The 23,773-nt window shown below is 41.5% G+C and overlaps 1 protein-coding gene across 4 annotated transcripts in view; it reads left to right on the top strand.

The window, feature by feature from the left end:
* Positions 1-23,773, top strand: part of LOC145351919 (uncharacterized) — a 180,784-nt gene that overhangs the window by 74,611 nt on the left and 82,400 nt on the right. For all 4 annotated transcript variants that reach the window (XR_013888472.1, XR_013888473.1, XM_080201707.1 and 1 more), the window contains exons 6-9: positions 1,321-1,471; positions 9,106-9,227; positions 12,442-13,831; positions 18,447-18,568. Coding sequence is in view for 2 of the 4 variants with exons in the window: in XM_080201707.1 (XP_080057833.1) it covers positions 1,321-1,471; positions 9,106-9,227; positions 12,442-13,831; positions 18,447-18,568 (1,785 nt within the window). In the remaining 2 variants the exon portion in view is untranslated. The remainder of the gene's footprint in view (positions 1-1,320; positions 1,472-9,105; positions 9,228-12,441; positions 13,832-18,446; positions 18,569-23,773) is intronic.

Raw genomic sequence — 23,773 nt, 5'->3', positions numbered from 1 at the left:
TCAATGAATGATTTTAATCTTTTGCAACACCCTCTATCCAAATCCCTGATGAAAACGGAGGATTGCCCAGTAGAGAGCCTCCCTCAATCAAATGGCTGACAAGGGCTCTGTGTTTCTGTACACCTTATAAACTGTGTATTTCTATGCTGATTTGTAAAACAAATAAATATAAACTAATTAACAAATTAAAAGAGCCTTCAAGATCACAGTAACAAAAAGCAGAACTTTCTGAGGAAACTCAAGAGAAATGCTACTTTTGGGACCAATGGTGCATTCCAGCCACAGTGGCATCTACCAGTCACAGAAGACCTTAAGCATACCAGCAGGTACTACTTCCTCCGTCTCCAGGGACACCTGGATATGAAGGTGGCAGTAGAAGAGAGGCAGATAGTGAGATTGAACAGCCCCTCAACCGCCTGCTGCCTGGACTTGTTTATGGACATCTAGGTCCGGCTCAGAAACAAGCTAATGAGGAGGCCTTTCTATGTGCTCATCCCTTATCCTCTTCCACACTAACTGGCCACAGATCAATAGCTTGGAACTGAAGTGCAAGCAAAATTTGGGGAACAGCCCCCTCAGGTAGTAGAAAAAGGGACTGCAATCTCGGACAACCTAAGAACACACACACACTTCAGGCCACAGAAAATACAGGCAACCATGGAGTCTGAACCACCTTAATTTTCTATTGCATAGGACTGCTGTGTGCAGCACTCTCCATGCCAAATGGAAAAGGGGAGTGCTACGTAGAAAGCCTCTGGATTGTTGATGAGGTTGTGTCTCAAGTCATTATCTGATGAGCGTTCCCTATTCATAAAAACTTTTCCTCACTTTATGCAGTTAATGCTCAAGGCCTGTTCTTGCACTGAAAAACATAAAATTTAAATTTTTTACCATCTTAAGCCTAAACTAACCAACGCAAAGCACAAAACAGCAACACCTTCTGCCTTCCACTAACTGCTCTTCACATTAGCAGAACTGTACATTTTTGTATACTTTTATTTGAAGTTACAGGCTGAAATTGTAGCTGTTGACCAGGCTTCCTACTCACTGTAATTGGCACCTATTCAGAGAATGATTAACTGTTAATTGCCAAAGTGTTAACTAACTTGCAGTTTCTTTCAGTTTCTAAAATCCCAGGATAAATTTCAGTTCGGCACTACTCACCCAGTACTATTTAACCAAAGAATCCCAGTTGAATATAATTCCCAGCCTTTTTACTGTGTCACATTTTGTTCAGTGTACACTTTGTGCTAAGCACTCAACAAGTTTTGTGATATTAATGTTTTGATTTATAAACACTGATGTATATTTTCTTCACAGATAAGGTCTCAGGGTGTAGATGAAGCTATCCAGCAGGTTGATGAGCTGGTTCTCACGCAAAATATTGAACATGGTTCTAGACTAAAGGAGTGGAAAAGAACAGAAAATCAGCCCAATATTACAGAACTGAAACAGCAGTCCTTTGCATTAGGTAAGGAGAGTTCAAGGTCAATGCAACAAGTCCTCACTTTAAGTTGACCCATTTTAAGTTATTTCAATTTAACACTTTTTAATGTGCCATATTTAGTGCCAATGCTTTGCTTTAAGTTATTTTGTGCCTGGTCATAGGGTCATTTTGGAGTAGCCTTTCCCATTCTCTACCCACTTCAGTCACCACTGATCCCCTTGCTTGCCAATCCAATTCCAATCCTTCCACTTCTGACACCCTCACTTGCTACTGATCCACCCATTCACCAACCTCCCACTAGCGGACCTTCCTAGTCACTCCTGCTGGCCAGCTGTCCCATTTCCAACCCTAGGTGCTAGTCAACATTTCTGCTAGCTGACCCTCCCCGCTGATCAACCCTTCTGCTGGCTGACTCTCCTGTTCGCCACCTCTCCAGTTTGCAGCTTACCTGTTATGGACTTGCAATTCAAAGCTGCACTTAGTCCCTCGTTCAGGAGGATCTGCTAACAGGAAGGTCAGCCAGCAGTGGGTTGGAAAGCAGGAGAAATGGCGAGTATGAATTAAGCGGAAGAGGCAATGAGCGGCAGAAACTACAAAAGTGGAAAAATTTAGCATATTTCTTTGATATTTTTACTCTTATTTTGGAAGTCATTTTGTTTATAAATATGAGTAATTTAAAAATGTATAGTATTTAAATTTGCGGGGTATAATATTTTAATGTGCTTAACTGATGGAAAAGGTCCGATAGTACCTAACTAAAACTTTTATGTTGATTGTAATTGGAAAATTTGATTTGCTTAATGTTTCATTTAAAATTGTACTTTTCAAGAAAACAGCAATAATATTAAACAAGGAATTACCGTATTTTCTCAAATTTTTCTCTCTGCTGGTCAGGCTACAAACTCCTGAGCATTACCAACTTGTTCATGGGAAACTTAAATTTTAAAAGTCACTGAACTTTCACAAAGTTTTGAGTGACCTGTTTATTTCAATGCATTGTATATCACAGATTGCCACATGTTGCACGTGCCATAGAGGAAACATTGTTCTCCTCTCGCTGTTCCCATTCTGCTTCTTCCGAAGTTCCCATTTCACCTCCACCTCTCACTGGTTCCAACCTATCTTGCAACATAAGTTCTGAAGTGGTGTCGTTCACCGATGATTGCACAATCACAACTCCTCAGGTACTGAAGCAATCTGTATCTGCATGCAACAAGATCTGAACAACAGTCAGGCTTGGATGATGTGGCGAGTATCATTTGCATCACACAAGTGCTGGGAAATGACCATGCTCAACAAAGAGAATCCAAACATCTCCACATGACATTCATTCGGAATGCCATTGATGAATCCGTAACCATAAATCTCCTGGGGGTCACCGTTAGCTAGAACTTTAAATAGACCAGCCATATAAATGATATAGCTACAAGAGCAAGTCAGAGGCTGGGAATGCTGCGGAAAGTAACTTATCTGTTTCCAAAAAGTTGCCCATCATCTACAGCATAAGTCAGCAATGTGATGGAATAATCTCCACTTCCCTGGATAAGTGTAGCTCAAACAATACTGAAGAAGCTCAAAACCATCCAGAACAAAGCAAACTGCTTAATTGATACCCCGCCTCCATTTTGAACATTAATTTCCTGCACCACCAGCGAACAGTGGCAGAAATGTGTATCATTTATACAATGGTAAGTAGTCTCACGACATCAGGTTAAAGTCCAACAGGTTTATTTGATAGCACAAGCTTTCAGAGCGTTGTGCCTTCACCAGATGAGTGAAGAGTTCGGTCCACAAACAGGGCAGATGTAGAGACAAACCCAATTACAAGATAATGCTTGGAATGCGAGTCTAACAGGTAATCGGATCTTTTCAGGTGCAGACAATGTTTGTGGAGAGAGGGTTAAGCACATGTTAAAGAGATGTGAATTGTCACCAGCCAGGACAGTTAATGAGATTTTGCAAGCCCAGGCAAGTCATGGGGCTTACAGGTAGTGTGACATGAACCCAAGATCCCCATTGAGGTTGTCCTCATGTATGCTGAACTTGGCTATCAGTTTCTGCTCAGCGATTCTGCTTTGTCGTGTGTCATGAAGGCCACCTTGGAGAACACTTACTCGAAGATAAGAGTCTGAATGCCCGTGACTGCTGAAGTGTTCCCCGACAGGAAGGGAACACTCCTACCTGGTGATTATCGAGCGGTGTCCATTCATTTGTTGTCGTAGCGTCTGCATGGTCTCGCCAATGTACCATGCCTCGGGACATCCTTTCCTGCAGCACAGCAGGTAGACAGTGTTGGCCGAGTTACAAGAGTATGTAACGTGTACCTGGTGGATGGAGTTCTCATGTGAGATAATGGCATCCATGCTGATATCTGCCATGACTTGCAGAGTTTGCTGTGGCAGGGTTGTGTGGTGTCATGGTCACTGTTTTCCTGAAGGCTGGGTAGTTTGCTGCATACATTTTATTAATGATCTGGATGAGGGTATAGTTGGGTGGATTAGTAAATTTGCTGATGACACCAAAGTTGGAGGTGTGGTAGATTGTGAGGAAGGGTGTCATAGTCTGCAGGGAGACTTAGATAGGTTGCAGAGCTGGGCCGAGAGGTGGCGGATGGAATTTAATGCGGAGAAGTGTGAGGTAATTCACTTTGGTAGGAGCAACAGATGTGTCGAGTATAGGGCTAACGGGAGGACTTTGAATAGTGTGGATGAACAGAGGGATCTAGGTGTGTGTGTACATAGATCCCTGAAAGTTGGGAATCAAGTAGATAAGGTTGTTAAGAAGGCGTACGGTGTCTTGGCGTTTATTGGTAGGGGGATTGAATTTAGGAGTCGCAGTGTAATGTTGCAACTGTACACTACTCTAGTGCGGCCGCACTTGGAGTACTGTGTGCAGTTCTGGTCCCCGCATTACAAGAAGGATGTGGAGGCGTTGGAGAGGGTGCAGAGGAGGTTTACTAGGATGTTGCCTGGTATGGTGGGGAGGTCCTATGAGGAGAGACTGAGGGATTTAGGGTTGTTTTCGTTGGAAAGAAGGCGGCTAAGAGGGGATCTTATTGAAACATATAAGATGATTAGAGGTTTAGATAGGGTGGATAGTGATAGCCTTTTTCCTCGGATGGAGAAAGCTAGCACGAGGGGGCATGGCTTTAAATTAAGGGGGGGTAGCTACAGGACGGATGTCAGGGGTAGGTTCTTTACCCAGCGGGTGGTGAGGGATTGGAATGCCCTGCCTGCTGCAGTTGTAAATGCGTCTAGTTTGGGGGCGTTTAAGAGATCTCTGGATAGGTTTATGGACGAAAAGGGATTGGTATAGGCTAGTGGGTCATTGTTTTTGTAACTGGTCGGCGCAACATCGTGGGCCGAAGGGCCTGTTCTGCGCTGTAATGTTCTATGTTCTATGTACAGTGGTCTGTTTGAGGTTCTGTGGTTGCTTGAAGGCAAATAGTGGAGGTGTGGGGATGGCCTCGGTGAGATGCTCATCTTCATCAATGAGTTGTTGAAGGCTCCGGAAAAGATGTCATAGCTTCTCCACTCCGGGGAAGTACTAGACAACAAAGGGTACTTGATCTGCCATGTCCTGTGTTTGTCTTCCGAGGAGGTCTGTGCAGTTTTTCACTGGTACGTCGGAACTATCGATCAATGAGATGAGTGCCATATCCTATTCTTATGAGATGGATGCCATCATCTCACATGAGATCACCATCCACCAGGTACACGTCATATACTCTTGTGACTCAGCCAACATTGTCTACCTGATACGCTGCAGGAAAGGCTGTCCTGAGGCGTGGTATATTGGCAAGACCATGCAGACACTACAACAACAAATGAATGGGCACTGCTTGACAATCAGCAGGCAGGAGTGTTCCCTTCCTGTTGGGGAACACTTCAGCAGTCACAGGCATTCAGTCTCTGATATTTGGATGAGCGTTCTCTAAGGCGGCCTTCATGACACACAACGCAGAATCGCTGAGCAGAAACTGATAGCCAAGTTCTGCACACATGAGGATGGCTTCAATCGGGATCTTGGGTTCATGTCAAACTATCTGTAACCCCCGCGACTTGCCTGGGCTTGCAAAATCTCGCTAATTGTCCTGCCTGGAGACCATTCACATCTCTTCAACCTGTGCTTAACCCTTTCTCCACTCACGTTATCTGCACCTGAAAAGACTTGACTACCTGTTAAGACTCGCATTCCAACCATTATCTTGTAATTGAGTTTGTGTCTGCATATGCCCTGTTTGTGAACCGAATCCATCACTCACCTGATGAAGGGGTAATGCTCCGAAAGTTTGTGTTAATAAATAAACTTGTTGGACTTTAACCCTGGTGTTATGAGAGTATTTACTGTGTCTACCCCAGTCCAACGCCGGCAACTCTACATCATCTATACAATGCTCTCCAACTTGCTGAAGTTCATTTGGCAGTTGGTGATCTAGAAACATAAGGATAGCAAATGCTGGGATCACCTGCCAGTTCGCCTCTAAGCCACACACCACCCTGACTTGGAACCATGTTGCTGTTCCTTCATTGCCGCTGAGTCAAAATTCTGAAACTCCCTGCGCCACTACATAGTTCAATAAGGCAGCTCACCATCACTTTGTCAGGTGCACTTAGGGATGGGCAGCAATGCACACATCATCTGAAGGCATTTTTTTTTAAAAATTGGGTCATATGATAGCACCATCAGGCTGAACGAGATTGGAGAGGGTTTAGAGGAGGTTGGTGTGATCACCTGTGGCAAAGGCTGGAGACATTGAGAAAGATAAACAGGAAAAGTTTACTTTACTCAGCCAGATAAGATATTACTTGTGATTTTGATAAGAGCTATTTGCTGGGCAAGGGACATAAATTTTCTAGGGATTCAATCACGGGGACCAAGACCAAATGGTTAAACTGGTTGTCCACTTTATCCTTTCAAGTCTACTTCCCTTGGACTTCAAAGATTGGGGATGCAGATCTTATTAGGGACTACAGAAATTGGTTTTACTGGAGCCTGTGACATCAAAGGTTGAAGTGAGCATGTGGTTGAATGAATCTGTAACTGCTGAAGTATTATGGCAAATGGAGGGCCAAAGGCTAGATAGCTTGGATTTTGAAATTTGCTGTTGTAAGTGAATTTGGTAGTTTTTCCAGGGATCGACATAGAAGGATACAGCTGGGAGGTGCAAGGGTGAAAACAATGCAAAGAAATGATCATAAATGCCTGTATCTTTAATTGATGAGTTGCGAGTAGCAAGCCCATGTGAGATCTATGTTGAAATTCATGTGTCGTCCATATATACTTGTTCTGCTATTCGTATCTTGTATTTTGTTGACTATCCCTCCCAATTTGATGAATGAAAAGCAAAACGCTGCAGATGTTGGAAATGATAAATAAAAATACAAATTGCTGGAAATGGTCAGCAAGTGAGGCGGTTAAGAGACAAACAGTGTTAACTTTTCAACAACCTTACACCAGAACTGGGAAAAGTTAGAGGTAACAGGATTTGAGCAAGAGATGACTGGACAAGGACAAATGAATGTCTGTGATAAGGTGAAGACAGGAGGTGAGTCACTCTCTGAAGAATAAATACCCAGCTTCTGAACTATTCCCAAGACTGGTTCAGTTCAATTCCTAGCCGATTACATTCCACAATCCTGCCTGATTTTCCTTCCGTTCAAAATTAGTCCAACAATTCTGTAAAATGCTTGACATTCTCTCTGCCCAGTTTTTCTCTGTGCCTTTTAAGCAGTAATTACAGTTCAGACCTTGAAGAAAAGGTCTACCCTATATCTTACTATTCACTTGTGCTCAAGGTGGTTGTTGATGCAATATTGACACATCTACATGAAACAAATTCCTGTTCTTTTGTCATAATCCCTTAATATTTTTCATGTGTTAATGGACATGGTGAAAAAGACTTTTTCTTCATTCAATTCAATCCAATCAAGTCCAATTCAGAGTCTCAACAAGTGAGACTTTCCCAATCCAAGCTGACAAGGCAGGGCTCTCACTTCCTGACTTGGGCTTGATCTACATGATCCAAGCTGATTGAAGTAGGCGTTGCACCTCCTCCAAGGCTTGATCTCATTTGCATCTTAGCCAAAAGGCTGAGATGCCGCTTTTAAAAATTGCTTCAAGTGAAGCTACAATGTAACCTAATGATTTCAACCAAGTACAACATGTCAATACTACACTTGATCCTAGCCAATCTCAAAGCCTTTTTTGCACAGGATATTTAATTATCCAGTAATCCAAATTGAGCAGTGTATTAAAGTGATATATTTTCAAAGCAAAAGAAAAATTAAAGTAACAGGTATTTCAAACTAAACAACTTCAAATTAAAAACAATAACCTATACAACATAAATAAATGCATCCTTAACTGAAAATCACAAATGTAATGTTTAATGTCCAGTGACATGCAATGAAACTTGTTACTAAGGGAATACAAAAGGATATCAAATAAAATAGGATACAAAGATTATTGTTTTAAGCATTTCCTTTACAAAAGAGGAAATAATCGCTTGTCGACCTTTTGGCTAAGATCAAGTGGAGTATCGGCATGCTGCATTTGGTTGAAGTCATTAGATTATATTTTAGCTTCATTTGAAGCAATTTTTAAAAGCAGCATCTTGGCCTTTTGGCTAAGATGCAAATGAGATCAAGGGTGCAATACCTGCTCCAGTCAGCTTGGATCATGTAGATCAAGCCCAAGACAGGAGGTGAGAGCCCTTCCCTGTCAGCTTGGATCAGGAATGTCTCACTTGATTTGATTGAATTGGATTAAAAAAAGGAAATTACATCTTCTTCAATTGTTACCATATTTTAAACACTAGTTATTATTTACAGTGAAATGCATGCTGCCTTGTCTCAATATTTTACAGTAAGAAATCTCACAACACCAGGTTAAAGTCCAGCAGGTTTATTTGGTAGCACAAGCCACTAGCTTTCAGAGCACTGCTCCTTCATCAGGTAAGTGGGAGTTCTGTTCACAAACAGGGCATGTAAAAACACAAACTCAATTTATAAAATAATGGTTGGAATGTGAGTCTTTACAGGTAATCAAGTCTTAAAGATACAGAATTACATTCCAACCACTATTTTGTAATTTGAGTTTGTCTTTATATTCCCTGTTTGTGAACAGAACTCCCACTTAACTGATGAAGGAATAGCTCTCCGTAAGCTAGTGGCTTGTGCTACCAAATAATTCTGTTGGACTTCAAGCTGGTGTTGTGAGACTTCTTACTGTGTTTACCCCAGTCCAACGCCGGCATCTCCACATCAATATTTAACATCAGATCAATATTTATTGATCAAAGCTAAAAGCAAAGGAAATGTGGATAGGAAGACAAACTAACTAGAGATAGAGATGTGGATTTCAAACTACAGGTAAACAATTTGTGGGAATAAATTTGTGAACATTAAGTGGCAAGGAAATGTGCCTTAAAAGACAAGACAAAAATAAAATGTCTCCAGGAAGTCTTTGGGTAAGGAAAAAATAACAACTGAATGGCACCCCATGGTACTCACTATCGTGTCAAGGACTTTAGTTCCTAAGTGCTGTCGTTAAAAATAATACTGCTGTCATATACCCCAATTTTTGGAAATTTGCTAACATTGTGTCCATGTATTTTTCTATAAATATAACTTTCACCCATGTTTGTATGATTACAGTTATTACTGAAGGTAAACGCCAAAGGAAACCTAGTAAAAAACTGCTGGAGTCAACAGAAGATTATGACCAGTTGTTTATTTCTAAAAAGAAACTGAAAACATGCCTTCAGCCTTTACAACAGGTATACTGTCACCCTGATTTATGTGCAATTCTTGGATTCTCTGAAGAAGAATCATATGGACTTGAATAGTAACTCTGTTTCTCTCACTGGACCTGCTGAGTTTTTCCAGCATTTCTGGTTTTTATTTTTAATCTTGGGGGTTTTTGGTATCAGAGTTAGATTTTAGGAATTGACCACTCTGGCACAGAGCTTTGTGCTACATGACGAAGGTTAGAAGATGAGTTGAGGAAAGTAGCAAACTGGCCTCAAAACAGAATAAGGGTTAATGCTAATTACTCAAATTAGTGTTCCACAAAGATCAATGTTGGATCCACTGCTGTGAACAATTTACACAAGTGATTTGAACTCAGTAAGCAAGAAGTACAAATTGAAAATTTACAGACAATACTAAATTGAAAGATATAGAGAATATAGATTATGACTGCAACAAAATACAGGAAGACACGAATAAACTACAGAATGCAGTTAGTGGACTCAGTGAGCATTAGATCAGCCATGATCTTATTAAATGCTGGAGCAAGCTGAAAGGGCAGAATGGCCTATTCCTGTTCCTATTTCTTACAGACTTATGAAATGGCAAGTGCCCTTCAATTTAGATAGTTGTGCAGTTTGCTAGGAAGGGTTGAAGGCTACATATGGCTGGAAAATATGTTTAAAAGAAGCAAAATCACAAAGTAGTAGTTGACAAAACCTAAAAAATGCAAAAAAAAAGGCATTGGGGTTCATTTCTAGAGGAATAGAATTGAACTTGTTATTTTGAACTTGTGTAGAATCTTGATTCGACTGAATTATTCTGGCCTTCATATTATAAAAAGGACATAAAAGACACAGGAAATGTACAAATATTAGGAAGGATTGAACATTGATGGGAAGACTGACAGGTTACCCAATTGAGGTCTTTATGATTACAGAAAGGCTTATTAGGGTGGAATAAAGAAAAAGAGTGGAATCTTGCCATCTTAGTTTTTGTATAAACAATGAGTGATTTCAAAGTTGGAAGCCTGGACACATGAGTAATGGGCTTCCTGGTTGAACTTTCTGAAAGGGGACCAATTAGCTAATGTTCTGAGGATCCGGGTTCGATCTCACCACCGCAGATGGTGGAATTTGAATTCAATAAAAAAAAATCTAGAATTAAGGATCTACTGGTGACCGTGAAACAATTGTTGGTAAAAATCCATCTAGTTCACAAATGTCCTTTAGGGAAGAAAATCTGCTGTCCTTACATGGTCTAGCTTATATGTAACTCCAAACTACAGCAATGTGGTTGACTCTCAACTGCCCTCCGGCAATAGAGATGGGCAGTAAGTACTGGCCAGCCAGTACTTAGTGACGCTCGTGTCCTGTCAATGAATAAAAAAAAGGTATGGTAGTAGAATGTGTTGATAGCTGAACAAAGGTCAGCTCTCTATAAAAGCAAAACAAGTTATTGATAGCCCTGTGCAGGAGAAGTTTGGGGAAAAAAATCAAAATAGAGGAGAGAGTTCACACTGTAAAGTTGTTGAACTCAATGTTAAACCCAAAGGCTGTAAAGTGCCTAATTAGAGGATGAGGTGCTGGTCCTCCAGTTTGCGTTAGGCTCCACTGGAACAATGCAACAGGACGGTAGTCTCTAAATTGTCAGCCTGCTTCTGTGACTTCAGCCCGCTTCTGTGACTTTAGCCCTGAATGTCCAGAAATCTCCTCCAACTGAATATCAGGAAGACTAAAGGTATTGGACATGATCTTACCGGCTCACCAAGCGGTAAGATAGAGTGAGAGGCAGAAAATCGGGTTCACGCCCTGTTTCCTGCCTTTCCTGGTTGCACCTACGCCGTTTTACCGGTTCTGGGATTTCAATATTAATGGCATCATTTAAATGTCATTAGTGAGTCCTGGACTTTATCATCTGGGCTCACTTGAACTTATATGCTCGCTGGTTGAGGTCTTTATTGGCAAGAATCACTGTTGGTCTCCACTGGCAGAGATCAGACGTGGGACCGGAGGCCATTGCAGTCCGTGGGTAGTTTGCAGTGGGGGTATGGGGGAGGGGGGCAGAGTTGACCAGTGTCCAGGGGTGATGGGGAGAGTTCCAAAGTGACAGGGTGGAAAGGGAGGAACTCTGCAGGAGTGGCAGTTGGGCAGAGGGTGGGCAGTGTCCTGATGTCCATGGGATGGGAGGGCAGTCCTAATGCCCCTAGGGTGGAGGGGAAGCAGGAGGTATCCCAGTACACTGGGAGATTGGAGCATCTGTGCAATGGAATCCCAAGAGCTCAGCAGCTGGTTTCACTGGTGAGATTAGGCTCTGATACCCTCCCTCTTCTGGTGAGAATCACATTCTGGCTTTTTTTTGTATGAAAAGCCAAAAAATTGTGCCTCCCAGCTCACCCAAAAGCCCAGCACAATTCTCTCCTATTTTTCCACTCGCTTGGCACCCTTTTTCATAAAATTCCACTCAGGTGGAATTTTACCAGCACGACCGTCTGAGGTTCATGTGATCCTGCCTGAGACCAACCGAGAGTGCTGTTCTCCGAGCCTCGCCAGTAAAATTCCGGCCATTGTCTTTCATTCCCACTCTTATTACTTTAGTCACTGATTTGATCCCTCTGCCTGGTACCTGCCTGAGGCTGGACCAGACTGCTCACAATGATGGTGTCATATTTGATCTTAATATGAGCTTCAAGCCACAGATCTGCATCACTAAGATCACTTATTTCAAGCTGCGTAACATCACTAAGCAAAGCCTTTGCCTTACCATATTTGCTGCTGATACCCTCATTCAAGGCTTTCTTGCATCTAGATCTGACTATTCCAACACGCCTCTGGCCAGACTCTCATCTTCCATCGTTCATAAACCTGAACTCATTCAAAACTATATATGGAGTAAAAGCCAGGTTGAACAGTGTTTGTAAAAGAGAATTATCACATCTTACAGGAATGTGGAGAAATACGGAAGACTAGAGATGAGATAGTTGGAGTTAAGTGAGCATTAATTTTGGGCTTCTTAATGAGGAGCTATAAGTATGTCAAGGAGGTAATTGCTAGTTGAATGCAAAACGCTGTCTTAGTTGCAGGGCTGCTCAGCAAAATGCTGATGTTATACTTGAAGCACAAACAGTAATGTCATGTTTGCTGATCAGAATATAATCTATATTTTGTTTGTGTGCTGCAAGCAATTTTATAACTCTTTAATCTTTCCAAAACAATAACAATTTCCTTTCATTATATTTTGCAGGGCACAACAAACTATTTAGAAAAAGCAACGCATCAAACAGAGCCACAAGAGCCTACAAGCTGCGGTACTGAATTAAAGAGGCGGCGGCGGCGGCGCAAGAAGAATTTGAATTGCCCACAGATGTCTGCTGCACAAGAAATGGACCCATCTATGACTACAATAGACTCTGTCATATCAAGACCATATCAAGCCATGCCATTAGCAGTCCAAGGTCTTTCCTTACCTGTTGCACAACTAGGTGTTTCTACATCCACAGTAAAACCAACTATATCCACACCTACAATGAAACAATCTTTGTTTACTTCTCCGCTGGAGAAGACGCAGGCTATATTTGCAATGGAGAGATCCCGGTTCCCACCTGCATTGGAGAAATCCCAATTGCCGCCTGAAGTGCAAAAATCCCAGTCCTTGCCTTCAGTGGAGAAATCCCGGTCTGCTCTTGTAATAGAGAAAGCCCAGTCCATGGCTGCAGTGCAGAAATCCCAGTCTGTGCTTGTAATGGAGAAATCCCCATCCATGGTTGCAGTGCAGCAACCACAGCCCATGAGTACAGTGGAGAAGTCCCCGTCCATGGCTGCAATGGAGAAATCCCCGTCCATACCCTCAGTGGACAAAACTGAGTTCATGCCCATGGTGGAGAAAACTCAATCTATGCCTGCAGTGGAGAAAGCCCAGTCCATGTCAATAGTGGAGAAAAATCAATCTGTGACTGCAGTGGAAGTAGCTCAGTCCATGCTTGCAATGGAGAATCAACAGTTTGTGCGTGCAATGGAGAAATCTCGGATTGTACCTGCAGTGGTGAAACTACAGCCTGTGTTTGCAATGGAGAAATGTCAGTTTGCACATCCAACAGAAACTTCCCATTCATTGCGTACAGTACAGAAGTCCCAGACCATTCATGCAACAGAAAATTCTCAGTCCACGATTGCAATGGAGAAATTCAAAAACATACCAGCAGGGGAACAAACCCAGTCCCTACCAGCAGGGAAACAATCCCAATTCATACCAGCAGAAAAACAATGCCAATATATTCATGTGGCAGAGCAATGCCAGTCTATGCCTGCAGCAGAGCAGTCCCAGTCCATGACTGCAGATGTTAAATCTCAGTTCTTACCTGCAAAGGAACGGTACCAGTTCTCACCTGCAGCAGAGACCCTATCTACTCCAGCAATAAGTTGTAATCAGCCCCTGCCAACAACTGAAGTCCCTCCACCCATAGCTATAGAAAGTTCACAGAAAGGAGGATCACAGCAATTTAAAACAGGCAACATTGTTAAGAGGAAATGGCACCATAAAAACTATCTGAATACTCGACAGATTTATCCTACTCCACAACTGTCTCTCGGGGATAAAGCAGGCACAATGCTTACACAACTGTCCACTTCACCTGGTAGGAATATTTTCGTTGTATTCTGTTCAAGTTCTAGACTGAAATTACTTCAAACCGTACCAGAATCATAAGTCTTTGAAGACATAAACAGAGTCTCTTGATTTATTTGTAAATCTATGAATTTGCTCACTCTCCTGTTTGAAGTAAACACTTGTTTTCCCCATGGCTCCTGTTATATCCTTAGTGGCATTGTTACTGTGCATTTCTCAAATTTAGAGTCACCAGTTAAAATGAGATGTATTCCTCTGCCATCGGTGTTGTATCTGCATAATTAGAACAAAATAATAAAACGAACAGTTGCCATCCCAGGTTGTATCCCCAGGTACACTTTGTGCCCCTTGAGCACAACAAATATTTCCTTTAACGTAGGGACATTTTCTAAATGCATTACGGATTAATTTGTGTCCATTTTCCAAATTTAATAGCCCGCAGGAAAAGTAAAGAAGATGTTGCCCCTTGGAGGCAAGCGTAGCAATGGTCACTTTGGCACAGGATCATTTTCTACTTGTTTTGTGGATTTGGAAACAAAAATAGTATGAGATTGATGAAAGTAGCAAATAAATTGATGTAGAGCTATGGTGGGGAAACTTAGGAGAAGTGAAAGATAGCTTGAATCAAAAATACTTCTAAAAAATTTTAACAGTAAGAGATATTAAGCATTTCAAGGGAGGGGTTCTGTGAAATAGGTTTGATGTAGCTGGTGGCTCTGCCAAGATTATGTATTTGAGTAAATTTAAGCACTTGCAGTTGACAGTGCTAATTAACCCTATTTGGGTGTGACTTGGAAAATTGGTCACCCAGTTTTCTATATCTCACATTTTTGCATTGAATAATATGGGTGGAAATGTGGTTGTGCTGTTAGCATGCAGGGTCTCATTTTAATATTTAGCTGCAACATTTGCTCAAAAGTCTCAGTCCCTCTCTCCAGAAATAAAACCCAGTGCTCTATTAGTATTTGGGAATAACTCTGACCGATAGTACATTTAGTTGTTTGTTCATCTATATTCCTAGATCCCTTTGCTGTCCTGTCTCATCAGCTTTCTAAGTTGTAATGATGGTTATACCTTGCTTGGGGAATTTAGAAGTAGTGAAATTGTGCTAAACTTGTATAGCATCTGCCCAGGCCACTCTTAGAGTGCTTTGCACAATTCCACAGTTCTGTTCAGCATACTTTGAAAAGGACACACAAGCACTGGAAAAAATACACAGTTTAAAAGAGCCATATCAGAATTGACAGTTTAGAGCTATTGGAAAAGATTCCACCAGTGTGGAGCTTTTTGTTTTGAAATGAGAAGATTTAAAGAAACCTGTTAGAACTGATGAACAGCATGGATGTGAAGAAAATGTTTCCACTGATTTCTCTTTATTCTTTCACAGGATGTGGGGTTTGTTGTCTAGATTAGCATTCATTGCCCTTGACAAAATGGCGGTGAGCTGACTTTTTGAACGACTGCACTTGTGGTGGAGTGTAGAAGTCGGATTCTAAATACAAGATAATTACTAATAAATCCTGTAGAGAAATATGCAGAAATTCCTGTATTCATTGGAGTAGTTCAAATGTGGAACTCTCAACCATGTGATGTGATTGAGGCAGATATTGGGGAGTAAATAAATCTGGGGCAACAGTGTCGTGGCAGTAATGTCATTGGACAGGTAATCAAGAAACGCAAGCTAATGCTCTTGAGACATGAGTTCAAATCCTGTCAAAGCAGCTTGTGGAATTTAAATTCAATTAGTTGAACTGGAATTGAAAGCTGGTCTAGTGACAGTGACCATGAAACTACCATTGATTATTGTTTAAAAAAAAATGATTTGGCTCAGTAATACGATGGATGTGATTTCCTCTGAAATGGCATGGTAAGCAGCTCAGTGCTGGCCCATTCTGATTGGCCTTGAAATGTCCACATTCCATCAAATAATAAGTTTAAAAAATATAGCTTAAATGCTTTCAAATGGAAACTGGATGAATACATGAGTGAACAGGAAGATATGCTGTTGAAATGAAGCAAATAAATTGGAAGAAGACTTGGGAGTATAAACATCACATCACTTCGGGTACAGAGCTTGTGTTGCTGTAAAAAGAGACATGCTGTTGAAACTTTTTGCCTTGTACTCATCATGACAGATTCACAAGAATAACCATTCTTAAAAGGGAACAATAATTTATTCTGCATGAGAGATGGTGTTCGTTAGTTGGCAAGTGGACTTTGATTGGTAGAGGCATTGCCATGAAGAATGCACCAAGGAGCAATTTACTGCCAAATTCAAACCAGGCAGGTTGACTCTGGTTAAGGCACTGCCATGGTGAATGAACCAGAAAATGGCTGTTCTCTCCCCCATGCTTTTATGTTTTGTTGAAAAAGGTGCAATGCAGGAACTTGTTCTCTCTACAATCCATAAACAGACGATACTGCGAGCCCGACTGATAATCTATTGTCCATGTAATTCTTAACAAAATCAGGATTATTGTCCAATCGGAGAATCACATCTAATTTAGACACCATGTTCTCAGTTTTGCAAGCATTGGCTGATTGATCACGGATAGAACGTTGGTTACTGTGAACACCTGAAGGAACATGCTGTTTTATGTGATCCACTGGTTAGAGTCAATTTGCCTGGTTTGAATTTAAACAAAAGTTTGGTGGTTAACTGTTCCCCGGTAGATTTGCCAGTCAGAGCCACTTTCCAACCAAACAGCACCCTTTTCTCATGCAGTATAAATTGTTGTTCCCTTTGAGATTTGATATTCTTATGAAACTGTCCTGATGAGTGCAAAGCAAAAAACCTCAACAGCAGGTCTCTTTTCAGCAATATCACAGACTAAGTTATTCAAATCGCTTGTTACTGTGCTAAATAATCATCAGTACTGAGCAACTCCCAGTACTGATGGTATAGCCCAGGACAGGACCAATTTAGAAGTGAGTGGGCAAAAATCTGGCAGATGGAGTATAATATGTGAATGTATGAAGTTGTTCATTTTGGCAGGAAGAATTAAAAGCAGAGTATTGGAAATGAAGACCGACTGTAGAATGCTGAGGTGCAGAGGGATTCAGGTGTTCTGTGCATGAGTCACAAAAAATTAGTATGCATGTAATCAAGAAGGCTGATGGAATTCTATCCTTTATTACAAGAGGAATTTAAAAGGCATAAAATATGTTATGCTTCAGTTATACAGCGTATTGGTGAGACCACATCTTGTATATTATGCAGTTTTGGCCTCCTTATTTAAGGAAGAATGTAAATGCATTGAAGGCAGTTCAGAAGAGGTAAACTAATTTGATTCCTGGAATGAGCAGACTGTCTTATGAGGATAGGTTGGAAAGGCTGGGCTTGTTTCCATTTGAGTTTAGAAAGATGAGGGGTGTCTTAATTGAAGTATGTAAGATCCTGAACAGTATTGACAAGATGAACCTTGAAAGGATGTTTGTGAGTGAGTGAGTCCTGATCTAGGGGACATTGATTCAGTGACGTGGCTTTCCACTACTTTCTGAGGCATGGAGTTCCAAACAATACTTTGAGAGTAAAGAATTCTCCTCATCTCTGTCCTTTAAGGGTGACTCCTAAATAATGAACAATCTAGTTATTTTGCATAGAAACAAGCCATTTGTCATTTGGGGAACCAGATTGATCACTGAATATTTTTAAGATGAAGTTAGATTCTTGATAGGCAAGAGAATCGAAGGTTACTGGGATAGATGGTTAATGTGGAACTCAACATATTCAGAGCAGCCATGATTTTATTGAATGGCGGCGGAACAAGCTCGGGGGAACACTTAGTGTATTTCTGCTCTTGTTTGAATGTAAAGTGCAGATATTGGCATTTGAAGATTACAATTTTGTTGACTTCCAGAAATATTTCTATTTTGAAGGCTTAGAATATGTAGCTGTTCAGCTTGCATCTCTATTATGTCTTTATAACCTGCAATAGTACCAGGAATCATGAAAATTCCAATTGGTGCAATTTTTTGTTTGTTCTCCTGATTTAGCAAAGATGCCTGAAACCTTCCACATTCTTTTGAAGAACAATTTCTGAGATGCAAAATGTAAATATTAAAGCATACAGTTGAAAAATCTGTTACAGATAGATTGATGTTCTGGTTGTCCAACTCATCATAGCCATTATATATGGGTATATTTTTGCAAGAAAGATGAACTTGAAGATACTTGCCCTATATTTATAGAGAGGGTTTTGATATACAACTTTTGCTAATGTCAAAGCTAACATGTTACAAAGTCAGAAAGATTGCATTCCCAGCACAGAGCTTCCCTCAATGGGAGTGTAAATCACAGGACTGCCCTGAATGTCAAGTGACCCCCCACTATGATCAGTTGTGTCATGTCAAAAGCACTGCCTCTGAACTTAACCTGTTGTTTTCATTGTAAATCAAAAATTCCTAATACAATTACATAAACTTTCCACGTTCCTTTATATTCTTGGATGATGAATTATCAAAAATCATATCAATTTTCCAAGCTGGAAAATATGTAAATTTTAATACTTTGTCTATGAACAGTTAAATTAATTTGTGTTTTGTACTGTCAGTTTTCAAGTTTCACACAGTTTCAAGGGGATAGAAAAAAATTAAGTAATAGTGTTCTGTTTACTCTGTTACAGAAAATTCTGAAGGAAAGCGACAGAGAAAACCAACTAAGAAGCTGTTAGAATCAACAGAAGATTTTGATCAGCTCTTTATTCCAAAAAAGAAATTCAAACAAAACCTCCGTCGCTCATTAAAGGCATGTGTCTGATTTTTTTTATAAAATGTTTCACAAATTGAACATTTGGAAAGAATTATACATGTTTGGCAGCGGTGAAAGTCTCCAAGATTCTTGCTATGAATTTTGTGATCTTTGATAATGAATCACATAAATTGTATTGTTCTACGTTTAGATGGAGGATGATTGTTTCCAAAATTCATATCACACAGTAGCAAAAGCACGAGTGCTACAACATGACAATACTTGTAAATTGTTATACTGTAGTGTGTAGTGTTTATGTCAATCTTGAGCAGTGATGAGAGGAAAGTGATAAGAGTAGGTTTCTAGATAGGGCACAGGTTTTCGATGCAAACCTCACCCAAAGTATAAAGTGTGTTCTTTTTAAATTTTACTCCATTCTTAAAGTAACACAGCCAAACCACAGACTGCACTTTAATCCATTTCCTTGCTTGCTCCAAAAACCAATTCAAATTTAAATTGAATCCAATTCATATTTCCCATCAAAGAGACAAACAAGATTCAAGCTGATAAGGAAAGGCATTGCATCTGATCTTGGGCTTGACTGGATTCTTGATCTTAACCAAAAGATAGAGATGATTTCACCCTTGCCGGTTTTTTTTGCCATTACTGTTCAATTTGTGATCAGCTCATTACCATAACTGAATTTGTGTAGACTATGGATATTTAACGTGTTAGAACAGGAATAACATTTTTGTGTTTTGAATCCTGGAGTTGGACTAAAACTTGCAACCTATCAATTAAACCAAGATTAACATGTGGGGTGGAATTTTGAACCCATATTAGTTGTCAGAGAGAACGGTGGTTTGGTTGCAAAATTCCTAAGAGTCGGGTAACACAATTCTTACCAGCAAGATCATGTTTCCTGATTTTCCACGCCTCTTGCCGATGACATAATGAATTAACAGATAATTAGCAAGCCGCCTGTCCCTCGCTGAATACAACAGTTGTATAAAAATGAGAGCCTGATGATCTTACCTCCGAAGTGGATATCGGAAATGTGTGCTCAGTTTGTCATTACACTTCAGGATGTAAATTGGAAAGGGGGCTCCAGAGAGACATTAGGGACCCAGATAAGTTAAACTCGGGCCAAGAGGTCACTGACAGGCTTCCTTGCAGGCTTAAGGCGATAACTCAGCTAAGAGATTGCCCTTCGGGAGTGGTAGCTGGAAGTGGATGGGAATGAGTGACATCATAGTGTCAGTACAGGGGCAACAGTTGGGTCCCTGTAGGGTCCTATGAGATGGGTCAAAATTTGGCAGATCGAGTTTAATGTGGGTAAGTGTGAGGTTATCCATTTTGGCAGAAAAAGTAGAAAGGCAAATTATTACCTAAATGGAAAGCAGATTAAAAATACATCTGAGCAAAGAGTTCTGGATATCTATAATCATGAATTACAGAAAGTCAGTATTCAGTTACTGAATGTAATAAAAAAGGCAAATGGGATGTTGGCGTTTATTGCAAGAGGATTGGAGTATAAAAGTAGAGAAGTGTTGTTGCAATTGTATATAGAGTTGTTGAGACCACATCTGGAGAATTGTGTCCAGTTTTGGTCTCCTTGTTTGAGGAAGGATGTGGTACCATTGGAGGCAGTTCAGAGGAGGTTCACCAGATTGATTCCAGGGATGAAAGGATTGACATCTGAGGAGAGATTAAAGAGTTTGGGCTTGTACTTGCTGGCGTTTAGAAGGATGAGAGGGGATCTGACTGAGGTGTGTAAAATTTTAAAAAGGATTGATAAAGTAAATGTAAACGAATTGTTTTCTCTTATGTCAAAATGTCGAACAAGGGGTCACAGGTTTATGTTGAGAGGTGGTAGACTTAAAAATGAGATGAGGAAGAACTACTTCTCAGAGGGTAGTGAATTTGTGGAACTCATTGCCTCATAGTGCGATAGAGTTTGAATCATTGAATGGTTTCAAGAAGGAGATGAATATACTTCTAATTAAAAAAGGGATAAAATGATATGGGGAACAGGCGGGGAGGTGGATTTGAGACCAGGAGAGATCAGCCATATCTGATTGAATGGCAGAGCAGGCTTTATGGCTCGAAGAGCTGAATTTGCCTACTTTAGCTCCTCATTCCTATGTTCCTATGACAGGCTACACGGGCAGAGTGGGATACTGTGACAATTTTAGCAGTGACTTGAGGACAGGATATCCTTACATGGGAGGAGGACAGGTACAGTTGGAATTAGCCCCTATCCTCAGGCGACAAAGTGCATCCTCAGGACATGAGCTTTCTGAAAGGGCAAAACCACTGGTTATAGAGGCCAAGCTATTGGAATTAAGTATGGGTGGCTGGCTGTTCAAGTTGGGAGGCTCATTTAATCCACAGCCCATGAGAGCTGGGGGAATGGGGATGCTGTCTAAGGATGCAAATTCTCATAAATCAGGGTCCTTGACAAGTCAGTTGTGCCAAATTAGTCAGTCTTGCAATGCATGAGTACCTGTCTTGCAATGCATGAGTGTCCTGCTGATTGTGGCCCGACAGTTAATCCTTTGGGAGTTGAGCCCCCAAGGCTTATGCTCACCACTCCACGACAGAGAGGTGTCACAAATGTTGCCCCTAATCTAAGACAGAAGAATAACAGTGGTCGTCAGTCACCCTGTTCAGGAAATGACAGGTGGCAGCATCTCAATCCTGTGAAATTGGAATGCAGTTTGTTTGAATGCAGTCAACTGCCCTCAATCCTCACCCTTGGTGAGGGAGGGGTGGTGTGATGCACCCGCTGAGGCTCTCAAGGGTCAAGGCACTTGTGCCAGGTGGATGTAAAGGGGAACTATGGGGATATAGCTATTATGTGAGAGGGAGGGAGTGAGGTTCATTGGAAAGGAGCTTGCTTAGGGGGATATGAATGGGTGGATACCCCAATTCTTGACAGTGCTGTAGGTTAGTGCATTGTCAGGACTCCCCATCGCTCACATTTCCTTTCACTTTTTTATTTAAGGGAATCTTTTGATAGTTGTGGAGCAGCAAGTAGCATTGACATTGACATGCAGCTGCATGTAACCCTAACCCTGCAGATACAGAACCATCAGGTACAGGGTCACAGATGGCAGCTCCTGGGAGGAAACAGTACCAGCCATGGGTCTACCGCCGGAGAGCTTCCTACCTCCAAATGTCAAAGATCCAGTGCCAGAAAAAACTGCATCTGTCCCGGGTCAGTGGATCATCTGTGCCAGGTGATGCAAGAGTTGGCATCACGTGGACTGGGAGATCACCCATTGCTTGTAGCCCTGAAAGTCACAGTCACTCTATAAACTTTAGTACTAGCAGCTCATTTCAGGCCTACACAGGTAATCTGTGCGACATCTCTGTCTGTCGCACGTAGGTGCATGAGGGACCTGACAGATGCGCTGTTTGCAAATATTCACCTGTACATCCAGTATTGACCAGGATCAAGCAAACCAGGAAGCTAGGAGCATGGGCTTTGCCCACGTAGCTGGGCTGTCCAACTGCAAGCTGTCATCAATTGTACCCACATGACTCTGCACCCCCATTTATGTATGAACTGCAAGAGATTCCATTCCCTTGATGTTCAGATCATGATACGCCATGCGTATCATGTGCCCATTTCCCAGAGACTGTCCATGATACCCAAAGATGTGCATGTTAGGTGGATTGGCCTTCTACGTTACCTCTTGGTGTCGGGACCAGCAAGATAAATATATGGGGTTAGGTGGCTAGGGCCCTGGATGGGATTGCTGTTGTTGCAGATTCAGTAGGCCGAATGGCCTCCTTCTACACTGTAGGGATCCTACGATTCTATGATCTACATAGGTTGACATACAGGTCTTAACTGTTTACGAGGTAGACCTGGTAGAGGAATATCTCTTTGGGGACACAGTGTACCCTCTTAGGAGGTGGCTGATGACGCCAGTGTGGAGGCCTCCCAACACTCACTGAGACTTGGGTACAATGAACCTCATGCGTCTATGTGTCCGCAGGTTGAGCAGACAATAGATCTGCTCAAGATGCAATTTCAGTGCCTGGACCAGTCATGGGAGCCCTCCAGTATAGTCTCCAGAGGGTATTATGCATCATTGTGGTGTGCTGCGCTCTGCACAATCTGGCACTGTAACAGGGTGAACAGTTGGATGAGGAAGATATAGAGCGCCACATCTCTTCCAATGAAGAGAAGGTCAAGGCGGGTGGTGAGGGGCAAGCCGCGGAGAAGGACTATGATGGAATACTCTCCACTTGTGTGGTGACTGCAGCCCCAGCAAAGAAGTTTGAGCGCATAGAGGACAAAGCAGTCTGCTTGATCAGCACTTCCTCCAGCACCTTAAACATTTACTCTCCGTCACCAAATCATAGTACACAATACGCACTGCAGAGACTCACCAAGCCTCTTTCATCAGCATCTTCCAAACCCATGACCTCTACCACCTAGAAAGATAAGGGGAGCAGATGCATGGGATAGCACCACCTGTAAGTTCCCATCTAAACCACGCACCTTGGAGCTATAATGAAGAAACTTGTAGGCGGAGGTAACGCATTAGAGATTAACATGATCATTACTGCACCTGAATCATTTTCTCTCCATTGTTCTCCAGTGAAAACAAGTTTAGAGCTGTAAGCATTCTTATAAATTTAGTGCCCACATACTGAAATCAATCTTCACACTTCTTCCTGAATCCTTTAATAATGTGAATCTAAACAAGAGCATTCAACTCAAGTTGTGAGTGCCACCAACTAATGCTTGAGATTAGAAGATATTCTTCTATACAGAATGATGGATATGTGAAGTAGCAAAAGAAAAGACTGGGATGGGATTTTCTGGTCGTGCTCACTCCATGGTTGGAAAATCCCGTCCGAGGTCAACAGACCTTTGCATGGTCCGTCCCTGCCCACTGTGATTCCCGTGATGGGCGGGAATGGAAAATTCCACACTACGTCAATGATCTCATTAAAGGATTGATACTTACCAGAAGTTAGAATCAGCGTTGATCATCAAATACTGAGACAAAAATGATGCTTTGTGTCTTAATAAGACCAATCCCACTGTCGTCTTAGACTAACTGGTTACCTCAGTCTTATCAGATATCAGACTTGACTCTTACAGCCCAGAGCCATCCTGCCTTTTCTCTTACTTTGATAATTTGGTCTTTGTAGAATTGTTCTTTCACAGGATCATTAAAATGTACTATACCTTTGTCTAACAAATCATGACCCAGTCCTATTGGATTCCTCTGACGCTTC

The sequence above is a fragment of the Carcharhinus amblyrhynchos genome, chromosome 13, assembly GCF_965287045.1.
Source record: "Carcharhinus amblyrhynchos chromosome 13, sCarAmb.v2.hapA, whole genome shotgun sequence".
Classification (NCBI taxonomy): domain Eukaryota; kingdom Metazoa; phylum Chordata; class Chondrichthyes; order Carcharhiniformes; family Carcharhinidae; genus Carcharhinus; species Carcharhinus amblyrhynchos.
This window is presented reverse-complemented; position numbering and strand designations above follow the sequence as displayed.